Source organism: Eulemur rufifrons, chromosome 15, assembly GCF_041146395.1.
Source record: "Eulemur rufifrons isolate Redbay chromosome 15, OSU_ERuf_1, whole genome shotgun sequence".
In the NCBI taxonomy this organism is placed as follows: Eukaryota; Metazoa; Chordata; class Mammalia; order Primates; family Lemuridae; genus Eulemur; species Eulemur rufifrons.
The window spans coordinates 60,649,236-60,664,058 of NC_090997.1; the positions used below are offsets into that span (position 1 = coordinate 60,649,236).

The 14,823-nt window shown below is 45.4% G+C and overlaps 2 protein-coding genes across 2 annotated transcripts in view; one reads left to right on the forward strand and one right to left on the reverse strand.

The window, feature by feature from the left end:
• The window catches only part of CRYBG1 (crystallin beta-gamma domain containing 1), a 179,785-nt gene extending 176,815 nt beyond the window's left edge, over positions 1-2,970 (forward strand). Inside the window, exon 22 of the mRNA XM_069489237.1 lies at positions 2,375-2,970. Coding sequence (XP_069345338.1) covers positions 2,375-2,463 — 89 coding nt within the window. The 3' untranslated portion in view covers positions 2,464-2,970. The remainder of the gene's footprint in view (positions 1-2,374) is intronic.
• Positions 1-14,823, reverse strand: part of RTN4IP1 (reticulon 4 interacting protein 1) — a 69,953-nt gene that overhangs the window by 9,507 nt on the left and 45,623 nt on the right. Inside the window, exon 9 of the mRNA XM_069489238.1 lies at positions 5,528-5,674. Coding sequence (XP_069345339.1) covers positions 5,567-5,674 — 108 coding nt within the window. The 3' untranslated portion in view covers positions 5,528-5,566. The remainder of the gene's footprint in view (positions 1-5,527; positions 5,675-14,823) is intronic.

Consider the following 14,823-nt stretch of genomic DNA (forward strand, 5'->3'; position numbering starts at 1 on the left):
CCTTCACATTACATGTGGTGCAACAGATTTGTCAATATGTGGACAGGTGAAATATCCATTGAATAGATGATCCATCTAAGGTTCAAACTGGTAAATTACTGAGTCAGAGCTTTCTTTATTCTTATTTTGATCTACTTTATTGCACTGCAGCTCCTCAGTCTATACAAGATAGTTTCAAAACCTCCAGGGGAGCCAAAGAAATGTGACTAAATTGGAAAAATGGAATTTTTGAGGATATGTTAGCAAAATTAGGCTATTTATTCCTCAAAGGAAGGCTGAGCAAAACTTCATGTTTCTTACAAGTGTAATCAGCTTCCTGGGTCCAGGGTTAAGGTCACTATTCCTTAGAGCATGTCTTCTTTCACTCTTCCAACATGTATTTATTGGGTACCCCCTATGTGGCAGGCTCTGAGCTAGGCACTGGAGCTGCCAAAGTGGGGGGAAAAAAAAAGACTCCTACCTTGGTTTCGGAGAGCTTACGTTCTAGAAGCTCCAAGTATAGAGGATTTCCCCCCCCCCCCCCACTTGCTGCATTAACAGTGGGCCAGAAGTCAAGGACATGTGGCTCCTAGTCTTGGCTGATGTGAACTTTGGGAACTCTAGGAGGTTCTTCCTTCAGACCTCACTTTAAAGCTCCAAGGCCCCTTCCTAACATACATTATAAATTAGTTAAGTACCTCTTGAGTGAGGATAATGTCCTGTATATTCGTGAACGCTCGGTATCTAGTATGGTAGCTACAATAGTCAATTTCTTGTTAAGCCGAATTTAAATTTCTCAGAATGTGGGAGAATGATGCCATCTTGTGGACATGAGCGAGCAGGGCTGCACATCCCACATACTATGCAAAGGAAATACAAACACATCTCTTTGATGCAGTGAATAGGAAACCATGATTTTCATCAGCTATAACTGTTGAACCACTTGGCACCTATAAAAATTGCCATAAGAGTTATCAGATCACCTGTCTAGTTTTTAGCCCAACTCTGTGTTTGGGGAGTTGTCTTGGTAGACATTTATATATTATTCCAGACTATATACCTTGTAATAACAGTGGAAGGTGATTCATGCTCACTTTATTAAGTCTGGATGATTTAAATTCTTTCCAAAGGCAAAAGAATGAATTATTTCCTCAGGAACTTTTTAGTGTAGAGTATGTTGTGTGTGTCTGTTTTGGCAGAGGGTAGGGTTTGCTATCCTCTGGTGGCAGCTACCCTCCCCACCCCACCCTGCAGACTTACACATAAAAGGCCCAAGGCCTTTCTTACCCTTGTATTCTTACCTCAGTGGGTAGAGGCTGTAGATTATCAGTGATGATAAACCAATCTCTTATAAGAGGAGTGTAAGAAATTTCCTTGCTCAACTACCTATATCTAAGTTTTCAGACTTTTTAAATATTTTGTAAATGCTTTAAAGGCGAGAAGAATGTTTTTCTTGGCCTAAGAATGAAGCATGATTTTAATACCAGCCATACCCTACATTTAGAGACACAGATTTGTCTTTTGATGGGCTCCTTGGTGATATAATCTTGGTACAAAGGCCGATGCTAAAAAAGGGTAAGGTATCTGAAAGCATGGTTATTCCACACTGAAAAAAAATTAGATACCTGAAAATTTATTTTGTTAATGATATGTCTTCATTGAAAGAAGCCATGAGGCTGTTTTTAACACTAAAGTATCTGAAATGTCTAATAAGCACCCTTGGAAAATCTTTTCAAACATTCTGGTGAAAGGGAGTTAGGCAGTTTATGACACTAGTGTTGTGGTTTAGGGGCACTCAGCATCTGAAATACCATGAATTTTTATATACCAAACCAGTTCCCAGCAGTGGGAGCGCTGCCCAGTCCCTTTGTATACTTCGGTGTCATTCACACCTTCCCTTTGCCCTAATGCAGCCGTTTTTTCAATGTTTATGCAAAACCTGCTCCTCTCACCACCATTCCTCCCAGCTTTCCACTGCCAGATCTGAGATTCCTCGCTGTGTCTCAAACCCATGATCTCACCCTGAATACGTCTTACAGTCTCTTTGCGCCTTTTCTCGAGACTTTTCCCTGTGCCCCTCAATTTCAGACACTTTAAGAGTGACTGTGGACTAGCTTTTAAGAATCGGGTAGAAAAAAGGAGCCCCATTCAGGTAGGATATCCTGTGTGAAGTTGCTGGTGCCCCGTGATGGGATTTTGACAGATTCGCCCATAGCAGGTGACCGTCTCATGCCCTGGGGTGGGCGGTCAGGGTTTCTCCCCCTGCTTTGTTTCCTTGGGGCAGGCAGTGTCACACTTTGTTTACTTTTGCTGTGCCAGTGTTGGAATTAACTGTGCCTGTTATAGCCCCTTTACTGTGGCCATGTTATCTTTTTATTGTTTTCCTTTCTTTCAGGGGGTACACAGTATGATCAAAATCACATCATCCTCAACACCGTCAGCAAAGAGAAGTTAACACAAGTGTGGGAAGCCATGGTCCTATAAACCTCAACAAGGAAGGCAGAAGGGATCTTTCTGGAGGTCGTTCCAGCCACCTTATTTAAAAACAAAAGGACAGTGCTCATGGACAAGCCAATTCGAAAGTGGATCTACTCCTTCAATAACTCTAAATTCCACCATGACTGAATTCTCTCATCCTTTCAAAAGACTATAATAGTTTTAAACCAGTAATTTGTCCTCCTTTCATTTCTTGCCTTTTCCTTTTAGTAGCTGCTTTAAACAGGTTCCCTTATTAGCAGCTTTTGGATGTTTTTGTAAAATGTTATATCAAAACTATGTACATTTTAAATTATTTCCAAAGATAGTGACAGGAGAGGACAGGAACAAATTTACCAACTTTGTGGACCTACAAATCCCTTACACTTTAAAGGGAAGGAGAAAAGCTCAGGTCTGTAAGGTGGAGGACCGTGTAGCATCTGAGAAGAAATACTTCATTGGGCCTGTAATTTCGGTTCTTGGCCTTAACGTTTTCTAGAATCATTATGCTGCAAAGAGGGACGTATTTTAAGGAACTCAATCAGTAACAAAAATACTGTTTTCTTTCAGTTAAAATTAAAAATTAGTAAATTTACAAAATTTCATGTCCATGTCTGCTAACATTAGCAGGATTCGAATTATGAATGTCACACAAGTGTTGTTTAATGCCTTTCTCTCAGCTGCTACTGGAACACTATTACCAGGACCTAATTTATTAGCCCATCCTTACTCATCTACAACCGTGCTGAAAGCATGTTAGACAATTTTTTGCTGAACTCAGATCTTTTAGCCTAATTTCCTGCCCTTGTATCTGCCTGCCATCGGCCTGCATGGGGCTGCCTTCCCTTAGCGTTCCACAGCTGCACTCTGGGACCCTGCTGGAGGTGGCAGCCTCAGGTCTGGGGTACAGCAGCCCCTACGTCACTGCCTTCTGGCAGCAGAACAGAGGTGTGGAAGGCTCAAGAGAGGGGCCGGCAATTATCTCCAGGAAGAGAAGGGAAGGAAACCTTAAGCGAGGTCAAATCTTAGAACTCTGAGAACCCTAAAATGCAGTAAGCGTTTCAAGAATGCAAATTGAAACTGTTTAACTGCTGACAATACACTGGCCCATACAGTGCTGTTCAAATAGTGGGTTCCAGTTTTGAACAAAACTGCTAAACATTTCCTTGAATACCTGTTTTCTGCTTTTTGTCCTCGTCACTGAATACTGGTGCTCTTGTCACAGGTAGAACAAATCTTGTTTCCTTTTCATCTGTTCAAGCGTGTTTCCAATTCTAAGTTGAGTCTCCCTAGAGTCTATGGTAGGCAATCATGGTCATTAGTTTATCTTCAGTTTTGCACATGTACAATGGCATCCAGCAGGCATTACAGGTACAGCTCTAACTTTAGGCCTTTTTGTGCATATCATTACAGTATGGTGGGGTAAGACATTCTACGACAGCCTGTGCTGAATTTCTCTCATGAATAAACTTGTTTCTGGTTAATAATATTGATGAAATCTGCTAGAGTCCACTCAGCAGCCCTCATGTGACACTTCAGAGAGGGTGAGCGAGCAGACTAGAGGAGAATGCCTGCTGATGAGAATGAGGCAGGTTTGAGGGTGCCTCAATATTACGTAACAGCAGGGGGGCGGGTCCTGCTGACCACCCTCTTTTCAGACTGGCTCGTTTCTGAGGGTGGAAATGAGGGCGAGTGAGGTCCTGGCTCAAGCATTTTACCCCCTCACCACCACCAGGCAGCCCTCACAGGAAAAGAGCTCCGACTGCTCCAGCTGGAAGTCCAGAGAGCAGCTAGTATTTACAACAGGAAAATCATGTTTTTCTTTTGAAATAAATACGAACTAAGACCAGCAATTCTAGAGAAAAGCCTGCCTCCAAACACACTACCAAATCAGTGTCTCATAGGAATAAACCCAGCAGAAATTTTCTTTAAACTGGTCTATATGAAAAGCTAGAAACAATGTACGAAGCTGGGGATGAGTATATCAGGAAATAAAAAAAACATTTACCTTAAATGCAAAAGACTAGACAGTCAAAGGTGTACACGACAACGGTTTGGTGAGATACCTAAATGCAAGCATTTGAGGTCATGATCGGGAGCTCTGGGCTCCACTGGAATGGTTGCAATTTCCACGGAAAAGCCCTCAGAGAAGCATGTTTCAATTGTTGAAAGAGGCCCAGCCTTTATGCATAAATGTAAGGGTTTTAAGAAGTTTCAATATTTCAATATTAGAGTAAACAAATGAATCGGGCTAGATATTTATATATAACTCTTTTTTTTTTTTTTTTTTTTGAAACAGAGTCTCACTCTGTTGCCCAGGCTAGAGTGAGTGCCGTGGCGTCAGCCTAGCTCACAGCAACCTCAAACTCCTGAGCTCAAGCGATCCTCCTGCCTCAGCCTCCCGAGTAGCTGGGACTACAGGCATGCGCCACCATGCCCGGCTAATTTTTTCTATATATATTTTTAGCTGTCCATATAATTTCTTTCTATTTTTAGTAGAGATGGGGTCTCGCTCTTGCTCAGGCTGGTCTCGAACTCCTGAGCTCAAACGATCCGCCCACCTCGGCCTTCCAGAGTGCTAGGATTACAGGCGTGAGCCACCGAGCCCGGCCTATATATAACTCTTAAGAGATTCAAAACTTTGGGGGCTGATGACCACATTAGGGTAGAGGAATAAAAACAAAAGGAAACCTTGGCCAGTTAGAAAAGTGATCATCCATGAATTCAAGGAGCCAGCTTTAAATAATCTCTTCACGCTGACCTCCGTCCCTACACTGAAAGTTTTAGTATCACATGAACCTTAAGCTGGCACAGCAGAGTTTGAGCTACTAGCAAAGAAGGTGCCACAGCAACCTGCAAAGCGGGTGTGAGAGAACAGCTTGGAAAAAACGAGATGCAGTTCTCACTGACAGGAGACCACAGAGAAGTCCTGGTGCTGGTACTTTTGTGTCAATTACTGGCCAAAAAGGGGTGTTTATTTTTTTGAGCTTATGTCATGGGATTTATAATCTAAACTGTAAACAATGTGTCAAACGGACGGCTAGAAAAAAATTTTGAGCCCTCAGGCACTCACCAAGTAAGACAGCCAACAATCACCAAACTGCATATTTATTTAAACAACATTAATTACGGTCTTTCCTCGTGCATGTCCTCTTTCCACCTTCAGGAAGGCTTCTGGAACTTTAGAAAAGGGGAAGGTTTGTTCAATAACTGGCTGAATCTGTAAAACACAAGAGGTTGACTGGTGGATAAAAAGCCATCTTTTGAGGCAAATGATGTCTGTAGTTAATTTCTTCACGACGTCCCTCAAGGCGGCCTCTCTCCAGTGCAGCGGGGCCAGGTGCTGCGCCCAGCTGTGCTGCCACCGCTGCTCCTGCTGCGTTGCCTCCCTCGCTCCCTCCCTGACCTGACTTTTGCTCCATACCGTCTTGTCACTCTCCCGCTCGGAGCCCTTCCACAGCCCCCAACCTGGATTCAGAGCCCGCCGCCGCCCTGCCCTCAGCCCTCACGCAGGCCTGTGCTTTACCACAATGGTCCGCTGGTCATTTACTGAACGTGGGATGTTTCCGCTTCTGCTCAGACAAGTACTCAGCTCAGAAATCGCTCCTCTGAAAATGTGACCACCTCTCCAGCCCTGCTCTCGTGTTCCCTTCCCCAATGTCCCAGCTTGCAGCGTGTTTTCCCATTCGACTGCTGCAGGAACCACGAGGCCCTTTCTCATGGACTGCACTGGTTACAGCTGAGACACCCTGTAGTGTATGGTAAGTGCCAAAGAGGGCGTCCCACGGTCCTTGCTGTCGGTATCCCTATGGTCCCCTTACAGACAGTACGCAGAATAAGTATAGTTCTTTTTAAGTTTGTTAAATGTTTGGCATATTTACTCAACTAGAGTGTAAAGTACCTGTGGCACTGGCCACCACTTTTGTATCCCTCACAGCACCCAGCATAAAAGCTAGGCATATAGTAGGAGCTTAATCAATGTCACTTAGGTGAAAACCTGTAGCTTTCTGGCCTTCAGGAAAACTTGTCCCGGGCTGCAGCTGCCCTGGGAGGCTTTGCTAGACAACAGCACAGCTGGTTAGAATTTACAAGCAAGCCATTCCGGCCAGCTCATGAATGTTTGAATGCCGCCGGCTCTTTTTACTGCACCGTTAGTGCTGCCAGCAACCTCCTTTGAAACTAGGTTCCACATAACACCCTCTGTCTCCATGCAAAAATCCAACTGAACTCTCCCTTTTCAAAACTTCAGGCAAAGATCAGTCATTGTCCACTGGGCATCTCAGTGGCCTGCCTGCCGTAGCTCCAGTGGCAGGGGTGAGTTATCAGAAGACATAAGCCAACTTGTACATTTTACACCCTTTTCCTTGTATGGCAGGAAGAGGTGTTCTTGCAACATTCGGATACATCTGATGAACCTTCCTCTTGTACAGATTTCACAGCCCAGCCACCTGAGGAATATCTCAGACCTGGGGTTCCCAAACCCCAGGCCTTGTGGCCTGGGCTGGGCTGCAGAGCTCTGCTGACCCCGACCCCCACCCGTGGAAAATTGTCTTCCATGAAACTTAGGAAGGGGGGCGCACAGCAGGTGGTGAGTGAGTGGCAGGTGAGTGAGCAAAGCTTCGTCCTACTTACAGCCGCTCCCGACCGCCTGGGCTCTGCCTGCCCGACCCCCATCCCGGGCTGGGGACCACTGTCTTAGACTACAAAAGTTCCCTTCTCTAAAGAGCTAAAAATACTTTTACACCCACAAATCACAATAAGCTCATAATAAAATAATAGCTGGTACATACTGTCCTATGTGCCAGGCACTGTTCTAAGGGCTCTATATATTTTACCTCATTTAATCCCCATAACTGCTTTTTGAGGTAGGTATTATCATTCCCATTTCACAGATGAAGAAATGAAGGCACAGAGTTAAACAAGTTGCCCACTGTCACACTACTGCTAAGTAGTGAGGCAGGATTCAACCTGGCGCCATTGTCTCTGCTCTCACCACCAGGCGCCGAGCCGTTCATGTATCCACTGCTGTCTACAACGACCCTAAAATCTTACAGGAAGGGAAAGGCAGCCAAGGATTAAGTGACTTATCTATCACTTGCATCATGGCCTGCTTTCCTTGTGCCAGGTGAGGATCTGGTTTCTAGGTCCTGCGTCCAGGCCACCACGATGACAGATGTGTGGTACGTGTGCCAACATTCCCATCCCTGCCTACGGGAGACATCAGTAATTGACAATCCCCTGCAAGCCGAGCATGACCTCAGAATCTTCCCCAGCACCACAGCCACTACTAACTGCTCTGAGCTGAATTGTTCCATGAAACCTATTTGTCTTCTCTGGTACGAGAATGGAACGCATTAAAGTGTTTCCTGTATGTCCCATATGAAACCGGAACCCATCACTCTCCTAAAGCCCCAGGACATTGTTTTCTAGATGCTAGATTTACCTGGAAAAGGAATCACCTGAGTGCACAGTTAAATTGCGAGTCCTAGGCCTCCTGTTAAAACAACTAAACCATCTCTATGGGTGGGGCAGAGACAATGCATTTCAAATAAGCTTCCCAGGCGATCTGTATGCACACTGGAGCGGGACTCACTGCAGCCGGTGCCTTACTGTCAGAGTCCCTAACTTGTATCATGAACGTACTCATCCAGCCCACAGAGATCGACTGAGTCTGCCTTCTAAGTCCTGGCACTAATCCGGGGCAGGTACACAAAACAGGCTCAGCTCCAGAATGAACTGCCTGAGCTCATCTAGCTGTGTTCAGTTTAGAGCTCGGACTGGGGACACAGATCCCGAACCGATGACACAGCAGCTTGCAGTTACTGCACACTTTAATCTGGCTGGTCAGGCCTATTGTGGCAAATAACCCAGAGGGCTGACCGTGGCATAATGAGTCATTCAGCAATTCCCGTAAGTGACAATGAAAAAACAGGCTTTTGAATTGAAGGCAGGCAAATGCCACTGTTGGCTGAATACATGACAGCAAACGGAGATTAACTGGATAATGAGCTAGTGTCTGTGTACAGCCTCACGTGGGACCTAGAGTGCTTGTTTGTTAAGGACAGAGGGATCAGAGTTAAAATCCAGAGAGGGGAAAGAAAGGTTACGCACAGTGACGTGGGGGCATTTGTGTGATGACACTGCTATGGTCCACCTGGCACGGGGAGCCCTGTTACACAGCGGGCAGGCTCAACACTGCGCTTCCCGCCACACGGACCCATGGGGCTCGCAGCCAGCCAGCCAGGAGACACCCTCATTCAGTCGTGGGGCCAAGTGTGGGGTCCCCTGATTGTGTCCTACCTGCCTGAAACAAAGGCTGAACCAAGCCACGCCCCAAGGTTTGGCACCTGCTAACTGACATAGGACAACAGGAACCTCGACCCCCCTGGATGTGGCCTCGGAATATTGCTGATTACTGGCTCCTGGGAAAGCCCTCTTTCCCTCTGAGGCAGAAATGCTCTCTGCCCCTTGAGGGAGAGAGGGAAGAAAACCCTCTCACCGCCTCAAGAGCACAGGACTGCTAGCAGAGAAAGGACAGTGGGCAGAGTTTACCCTCAATGCCCGTTTTCCCAGTGAGAAGCACCAAACAGTAAAGCTAAAAGGGATCTGGGTGAGCCTGTTTTGATAGATTAGGAAACCGAAGCGCAAGTGTCTGAGTGATAAGTGCAAGGTCAGAGCCGTCACAGAGACAAAATGAGGATCCAGGACTCCGATTTCGTTACTGGATCGGTGGGATGGAAGCGATTTGGGACTCACACCTGTTCCACTTCTTTCCCTGGACCCTCAGCCTCAGGCCCCGGCAGGCACAGAGGCCGCAGATCTCAGAGGGTGGGGAGTGTGAGCAGAGACTGACTCTTGAGACAGCCAGGGGCTCCGGGTGTGAGTCCAAATCCATACAGCTGTGGATGGGCCCCAGGCCCACAGTTCCAGCACTGCCTCTTGGACAGGTATGTCCCTGACCTGAGATAGGGTCCACGATTTCCAGGGTCAGGGTAAAGGGGACTTAAATAAGTCCCTTTAGAGAAGAAGAGGATAAAAGGAAGAGGTAAATTTTGCTCCGTTTTGCAGTTTCTTAGAAACTTCCTGCCCCCAGTCGGAAAACTCAGGGAAGAAGAGAGGTGGTGGATGGGAGGGGGATGGTGGGCAGAGCCACTCTCCAGGGGAGTGAACGTGCCGTAACAGAAAGCACCCTAGGGGATGCTTGTCCCCGGGGTCCTGCCGGAAGGTGAGAGGAGAGACTCAGTACACATTTCCTCACAGAAGCAATTCCAGTAGCTTCCAGTTGGAAGCATAAAGGCTGTGAGATGCACGAGACACCTGCCATATCACGCAAGGCCTTCTAGTGGCCCTGGGGATTCAATCTCTAATCATCACATTCTCCCTGTGGAGCAAAATCCAGCTGTAAAGAAACTTAAAGTGTAGGATGTAATTCATTGCTAAATTAGGGTCTGGCTATCCAGGAAGGGTCTGGGAAATCGCCTGCCTCAGGATTCATTACATTTTTCTCTAAAGCTGCAGTGTCTGGTTTGGTAGCCTCTATTCACACGTGGCTATTGAAATTAATCAAAAGTAAGCAAACAGAAGGCAAAATTTAGTCTCTCAGTTGCACCAGCCACATTTCAAGTGCTCAACAGTTGCCTGTGGCCAGTGGCTACCACACTGAACAGTGCAGACAGAGAACACTTCCATCACTGCAGAAAGTTCTAGAGGACAGTGCTGCTCAGAATGGACTCAGTGTGGCTAACACACTTCTCCACACCCTAGAGCATGAAGTGCGTGCTAGTGGGCCCTCAGTAAATGTTCGGAATTGAACTCAAATAAGTTATATAGGAACCATTCTGACCCTGGCTAAAATAAAGAAACAACACACTGAGACATCTGTATCACTGCTCACCCAAGAAGCGTGGCTGGTCACCTAGGATTTTGAACAGATCTGTGAACATTAAGGACATGACAGCAAAGAGCTTTTATAATTATATGAAGACTATATGTGAGCAAATAAACATACCCAAAGAGACAAAAGGGTACAAGGAAAACTCTTCCTCCCAGACGGCTCCCCCCCCCCAACCCCAGCCATCTGGATTCCCTCCTCAGAGACAACCAGCATGTCCAGTTCCTTTCGCACCGTTTTCAGATACTTCATGCACTGCGGTAGCAGAGTAACGGCCCCCAAAGACAGTCACACCCTAACTCCCCAAACCTGTGAATGTTACCTTACATGGCAAAAGGGCTTTGCAGACGTGATTAAGCTGGGGATCCTGAGACTGCGAGATCATCCTGGGTAGTCCAAGCGGGCCCAGTGTAATCACAGGGTCCTTGGGAGAGGGAGCCGGGAGGGCTGGGGTCGGAGAAGATGGGACGACAGAAGCAGAGGGCAGAGTGACGCAGGGCCATGAGCAAAGGAATGCAGGTGGGCTGCCCCCAGAAGGAACGCAGCCCTGCCCATGTATTTTGGACTTCTGACCTTCAGGAAATGTTTATTATGCTTAGAGAAAATGTCAATAAACCGTTTATAGGCACAAGGCACAATTTCAGTAGCAGCCCCTTATACTCAACGTGCTAATTACAAATCATTATTTTTAGGACTGCCCAGAACAGTGGTTTTCAAACCGGTGTCAGAGGCCAGGGGTCCTTGGCTATCTGGAGCAGCTGCAGGGAGAGCGAGAGAACGTTCGCAGGGCAGGCCACTCCCCACCGTCACTCCTCCAGCAGGGCAGCTCCTCCTCCACCTGCTCTGTAAACTGAGGCTTGGCAGGAGCGGGTTCCACAGTTGAAAACATTTAACTACTAGTCTGAGATAAAGATTGGCAAACTTTCTCTGTAAAGGACTGGATGGTGAATATTTTAGGCTTTGCAGGCTTCACGTAGTTCTAAGTTCTTCTTAGAACAGATCTTTAAAAATATAATAAATCTTTTTTTTTTTTTTTTTCGTTGAGACAGAGTCTCACTTTGTTGCCCAGGCTAGAGTGAGTGCCGTGGCATCAGCTTAGCTCACAGCAACCTCAGACTCCTCGGCTTAAGCGATCCTACTGCCTCAGCCTCCCAAGTAGCTGGGACTACAGGCATGCGCCACTATGCCCGGCTAATTTTTTCTATATAGATTTTTAGTTGTCCATATAATGTCTTTCTATTTTTAGTAGAGACGGGGTCTCACTCAGGCTGGTCTCGAACTCCTGACCTTGAGCAATCCACCCGCCTCGGCCTCCCAGAGTGCTAGGATTACAGGCGTGAGCCACCGCGCCCGGCCTAAAAATATAATAAATCTTTATAAAAAAAATCTTTAAAGATATAAAAATTATTCTTAGCTCAGGGGATGTACAAAAATGGGCCTCAGACCGGATTTGGCCTACTGGCTATAGTTTGCCAACCACTGGTCTAAGATATAATGAAAATACTATTATAATTCTTAAAATTCAGACTGAAAGTGTGCCTAGTTAGCGTGAATATGAAATCCTGCTGTGTAAAAAAGCCTTCCTGATGACAGCCATGTGAAAACAATGCCTAAGTCTGGATCTCTAGGAGAAATGGACTGTGAGGTCCTCACACATCTGTGAAATTTCAGCTCCTCATCACTTTGAGCCTGACAATGGTGGGCACATTAAAAGCAGGAGACCTAATTCCAAAATATTTACTAATGCTACACTTTGAGAAAGCAAAGGCAGGGTTGGCATTCACAATGAAAGTGGAAGTATGATGCTATTAGTAGACTGACAGAGAGTGCTCATTATTGTGGATATCCAACTCAGTGGCATCTCCATTTTTACTGGGCCATGCAGGACTAACAGAAATTAGACTCCACCAATTGTACTCATTAGTCTAGATTCTATTTCTTTTTCCTTTTTTTTTTTTTTTTTTTTTTTGAGACGAGGCAATGTTGCCCAGGCTGGTCTTCAACTCCTGGGCTCAAATGATCCTCCAGCCTCAGCCTCCCCAGTAGCTGAGAACACAGGTGCACACCACCACACTCAGCCAGCTCAGATTCTATTTTTATCAAGATAGTTTAAGTCACAAGTGACCAGTGCCAGATCTTCACATTCCTAGTACCAAGTCTCTAATGAGGTAAAACAGGCCAGAGGGTAAGACAATGTGTAAATAAAGAGAGAAGGGGCCCAGAAGGTAGGCCATAAGAGGAATTCCTGACACTAAATACACAAACTAGATTTTCAAAAGCTGGCTATTTTATACCTATCAAAATTATAAAGGCACATACATTTTTTTGAGACAGGGTCTCACTCTCTTGCCTGGGCTACAGAGCAGTGGGATCATCATAGCTCACTGCAACCTCCAATGCCTGGGCTCAAGTGAGACTTTTGCCTCAGCCTCCCAAGTAGCTGGGACTAGAGGAGTGTGCCACCACACCCAGCTAATTCTTTTATTTTTTGTAGAGATGGGGGTCTCGCTATGTTGCTCAGACTGGTCTCTTGGCATCAAGCAACCCTCCCACCTTGGCCTCCCTAAGTGCTAGGATTACAAGCATGAGCCACCAAGCCTGGCCTGCATATACTTTTTGACTCAGCAATTTCATGTCCATGAATAGAAATGGATATATTCACAATTAGGTACTAAACACAAATACTGGGTTATCCACTGAAGCATTATCTGCAAAAGATTAAAATTAAACAAATGATGGTATATCCATGCAATGGAATACTATGTAGCTGTTTGCAAAAGAAGAATGAGAAAGATTTTTATATCCTGACATGAAACAAAGTTCAAGATATGCTGTTAAAAAAAAAAAAGCAAGTTGCAGAAGACTATATTACCCATTTGTTTTAGGAAGGAAGAGAGAGAGGGAAAAATATATATTTTTGCCTGTTTTGACAGAACATCTTTGGAATACCCAAGAAACTGGTAACATCGGTTGTATCTGACAAGCAGAATCTCAGTGACTAAGGAAGAGCAGTCAAAGGAAGATTTTTTGAAATAACTTTTCCTATCTTTAGGATTTTTAACCTTGTGAATGTATTTATTCAAAAATTTAAAAGAATTTTAAAAGATTTGGCTCTATTGTTTCACAGCTTTATACTGTCAAAACACAACTATTGTTCTTCTATCAGTTACCTGCTAATTAGATTCATAAAGCACTCAGCCAAAGCTTGGAAGAATTTAAACGTTCTCATCCAATTTAACAAATCTCTGCTAACCGCATAACAAGTAGATCAGTTGTGTTATTCTTTCCAATTTCCCGGCGTAGACAGGCAATGACCTCTAACATCCACACAGAAGCCGGGACATGACAAGACAGATGACCTCACCATGGCATCCAGTGTCACCTATCAACTTGCACTGTCCCAGAAATGGTTAGAAATGACTCCCAAACCCGAACACCCTGAGTAGGAGAGAGGAAAATCAAAGGCAAAAAGAACATTTCCTCATTCACTCTCTTGTGAGGGCACTTCAAGGATATCTTTTTTTATATCATGTCCCCTTTTAGCCATTGTGCCAGTTACCTGCCAAATTTAATAGGCAGATATATACAAGTCACCTCTCATCTCTGTTGGGTAAATAGTAACTTCCATGTGGAGAAAGAGAGCGACAATATTTTGAATACAAAAGAACAATGATGAGCATGTGGACAGCCTGGAGCTGGTATCAGGACAACACAATCACGTGGTGGCTTCTGGAGGACAGTGGCCTCTCCGATAATGGCGCTGCAGGCACGTGAAGCACTTACTTATCTGGTGATAGTTCATTTCCTTCTTCCTAGAAATAGGCATTCTGGTGGGACGTGGGAGAACCCTACAAAGAGGCACTTACACAGTCACAACAACACTGGGCCCCTGTCCCCACCCAGGACACACAGGACTTGGATGTCCAAGAAAAAGCATGCAAACTTGGAACAAAAAAATTTTGGAAATAGTGACAGGCCGTCCTCTATAATACATTAGTAGTTCCTTGGCTGTAATGGAATAAAAATCCTAAAAGCACAAAAAGCAGCCACTAGTTCCTAAAAACCACCGTTCCAAAATTAAACTGGAAAGATAAAATACACCAGCAAGGGGCGGGGGACAAACATAAGAAAGCCCACCTCCAGGGCCTCTGTCCAAGTGTTTCAGCATGGCTCATGGGATGGCAACACTGGCTTGCTCCAACCCCTTTCTCTGCCCACTGCAAAGCGACAAGGACAAGATGATGTACACTGAAGTCCCAACTCAGCTCCCAGCACTAAGAATGCACCTAATGGTGAAGGAAAAGCACGAGACTCGAGCCAGAGAGCGTGGGTTCTGGTTCCACTTCTGCAAGCCTGAGCAGGCTCCTTTTTCTCTGTGAGCCAGTTTTCTCACGGGCAAAATGAGAATCATTGTATCTATGAGCTCATGCAACCCTCTAAGGTGCACAAGGTTCTCCATTCTATAACTCCATATAAGC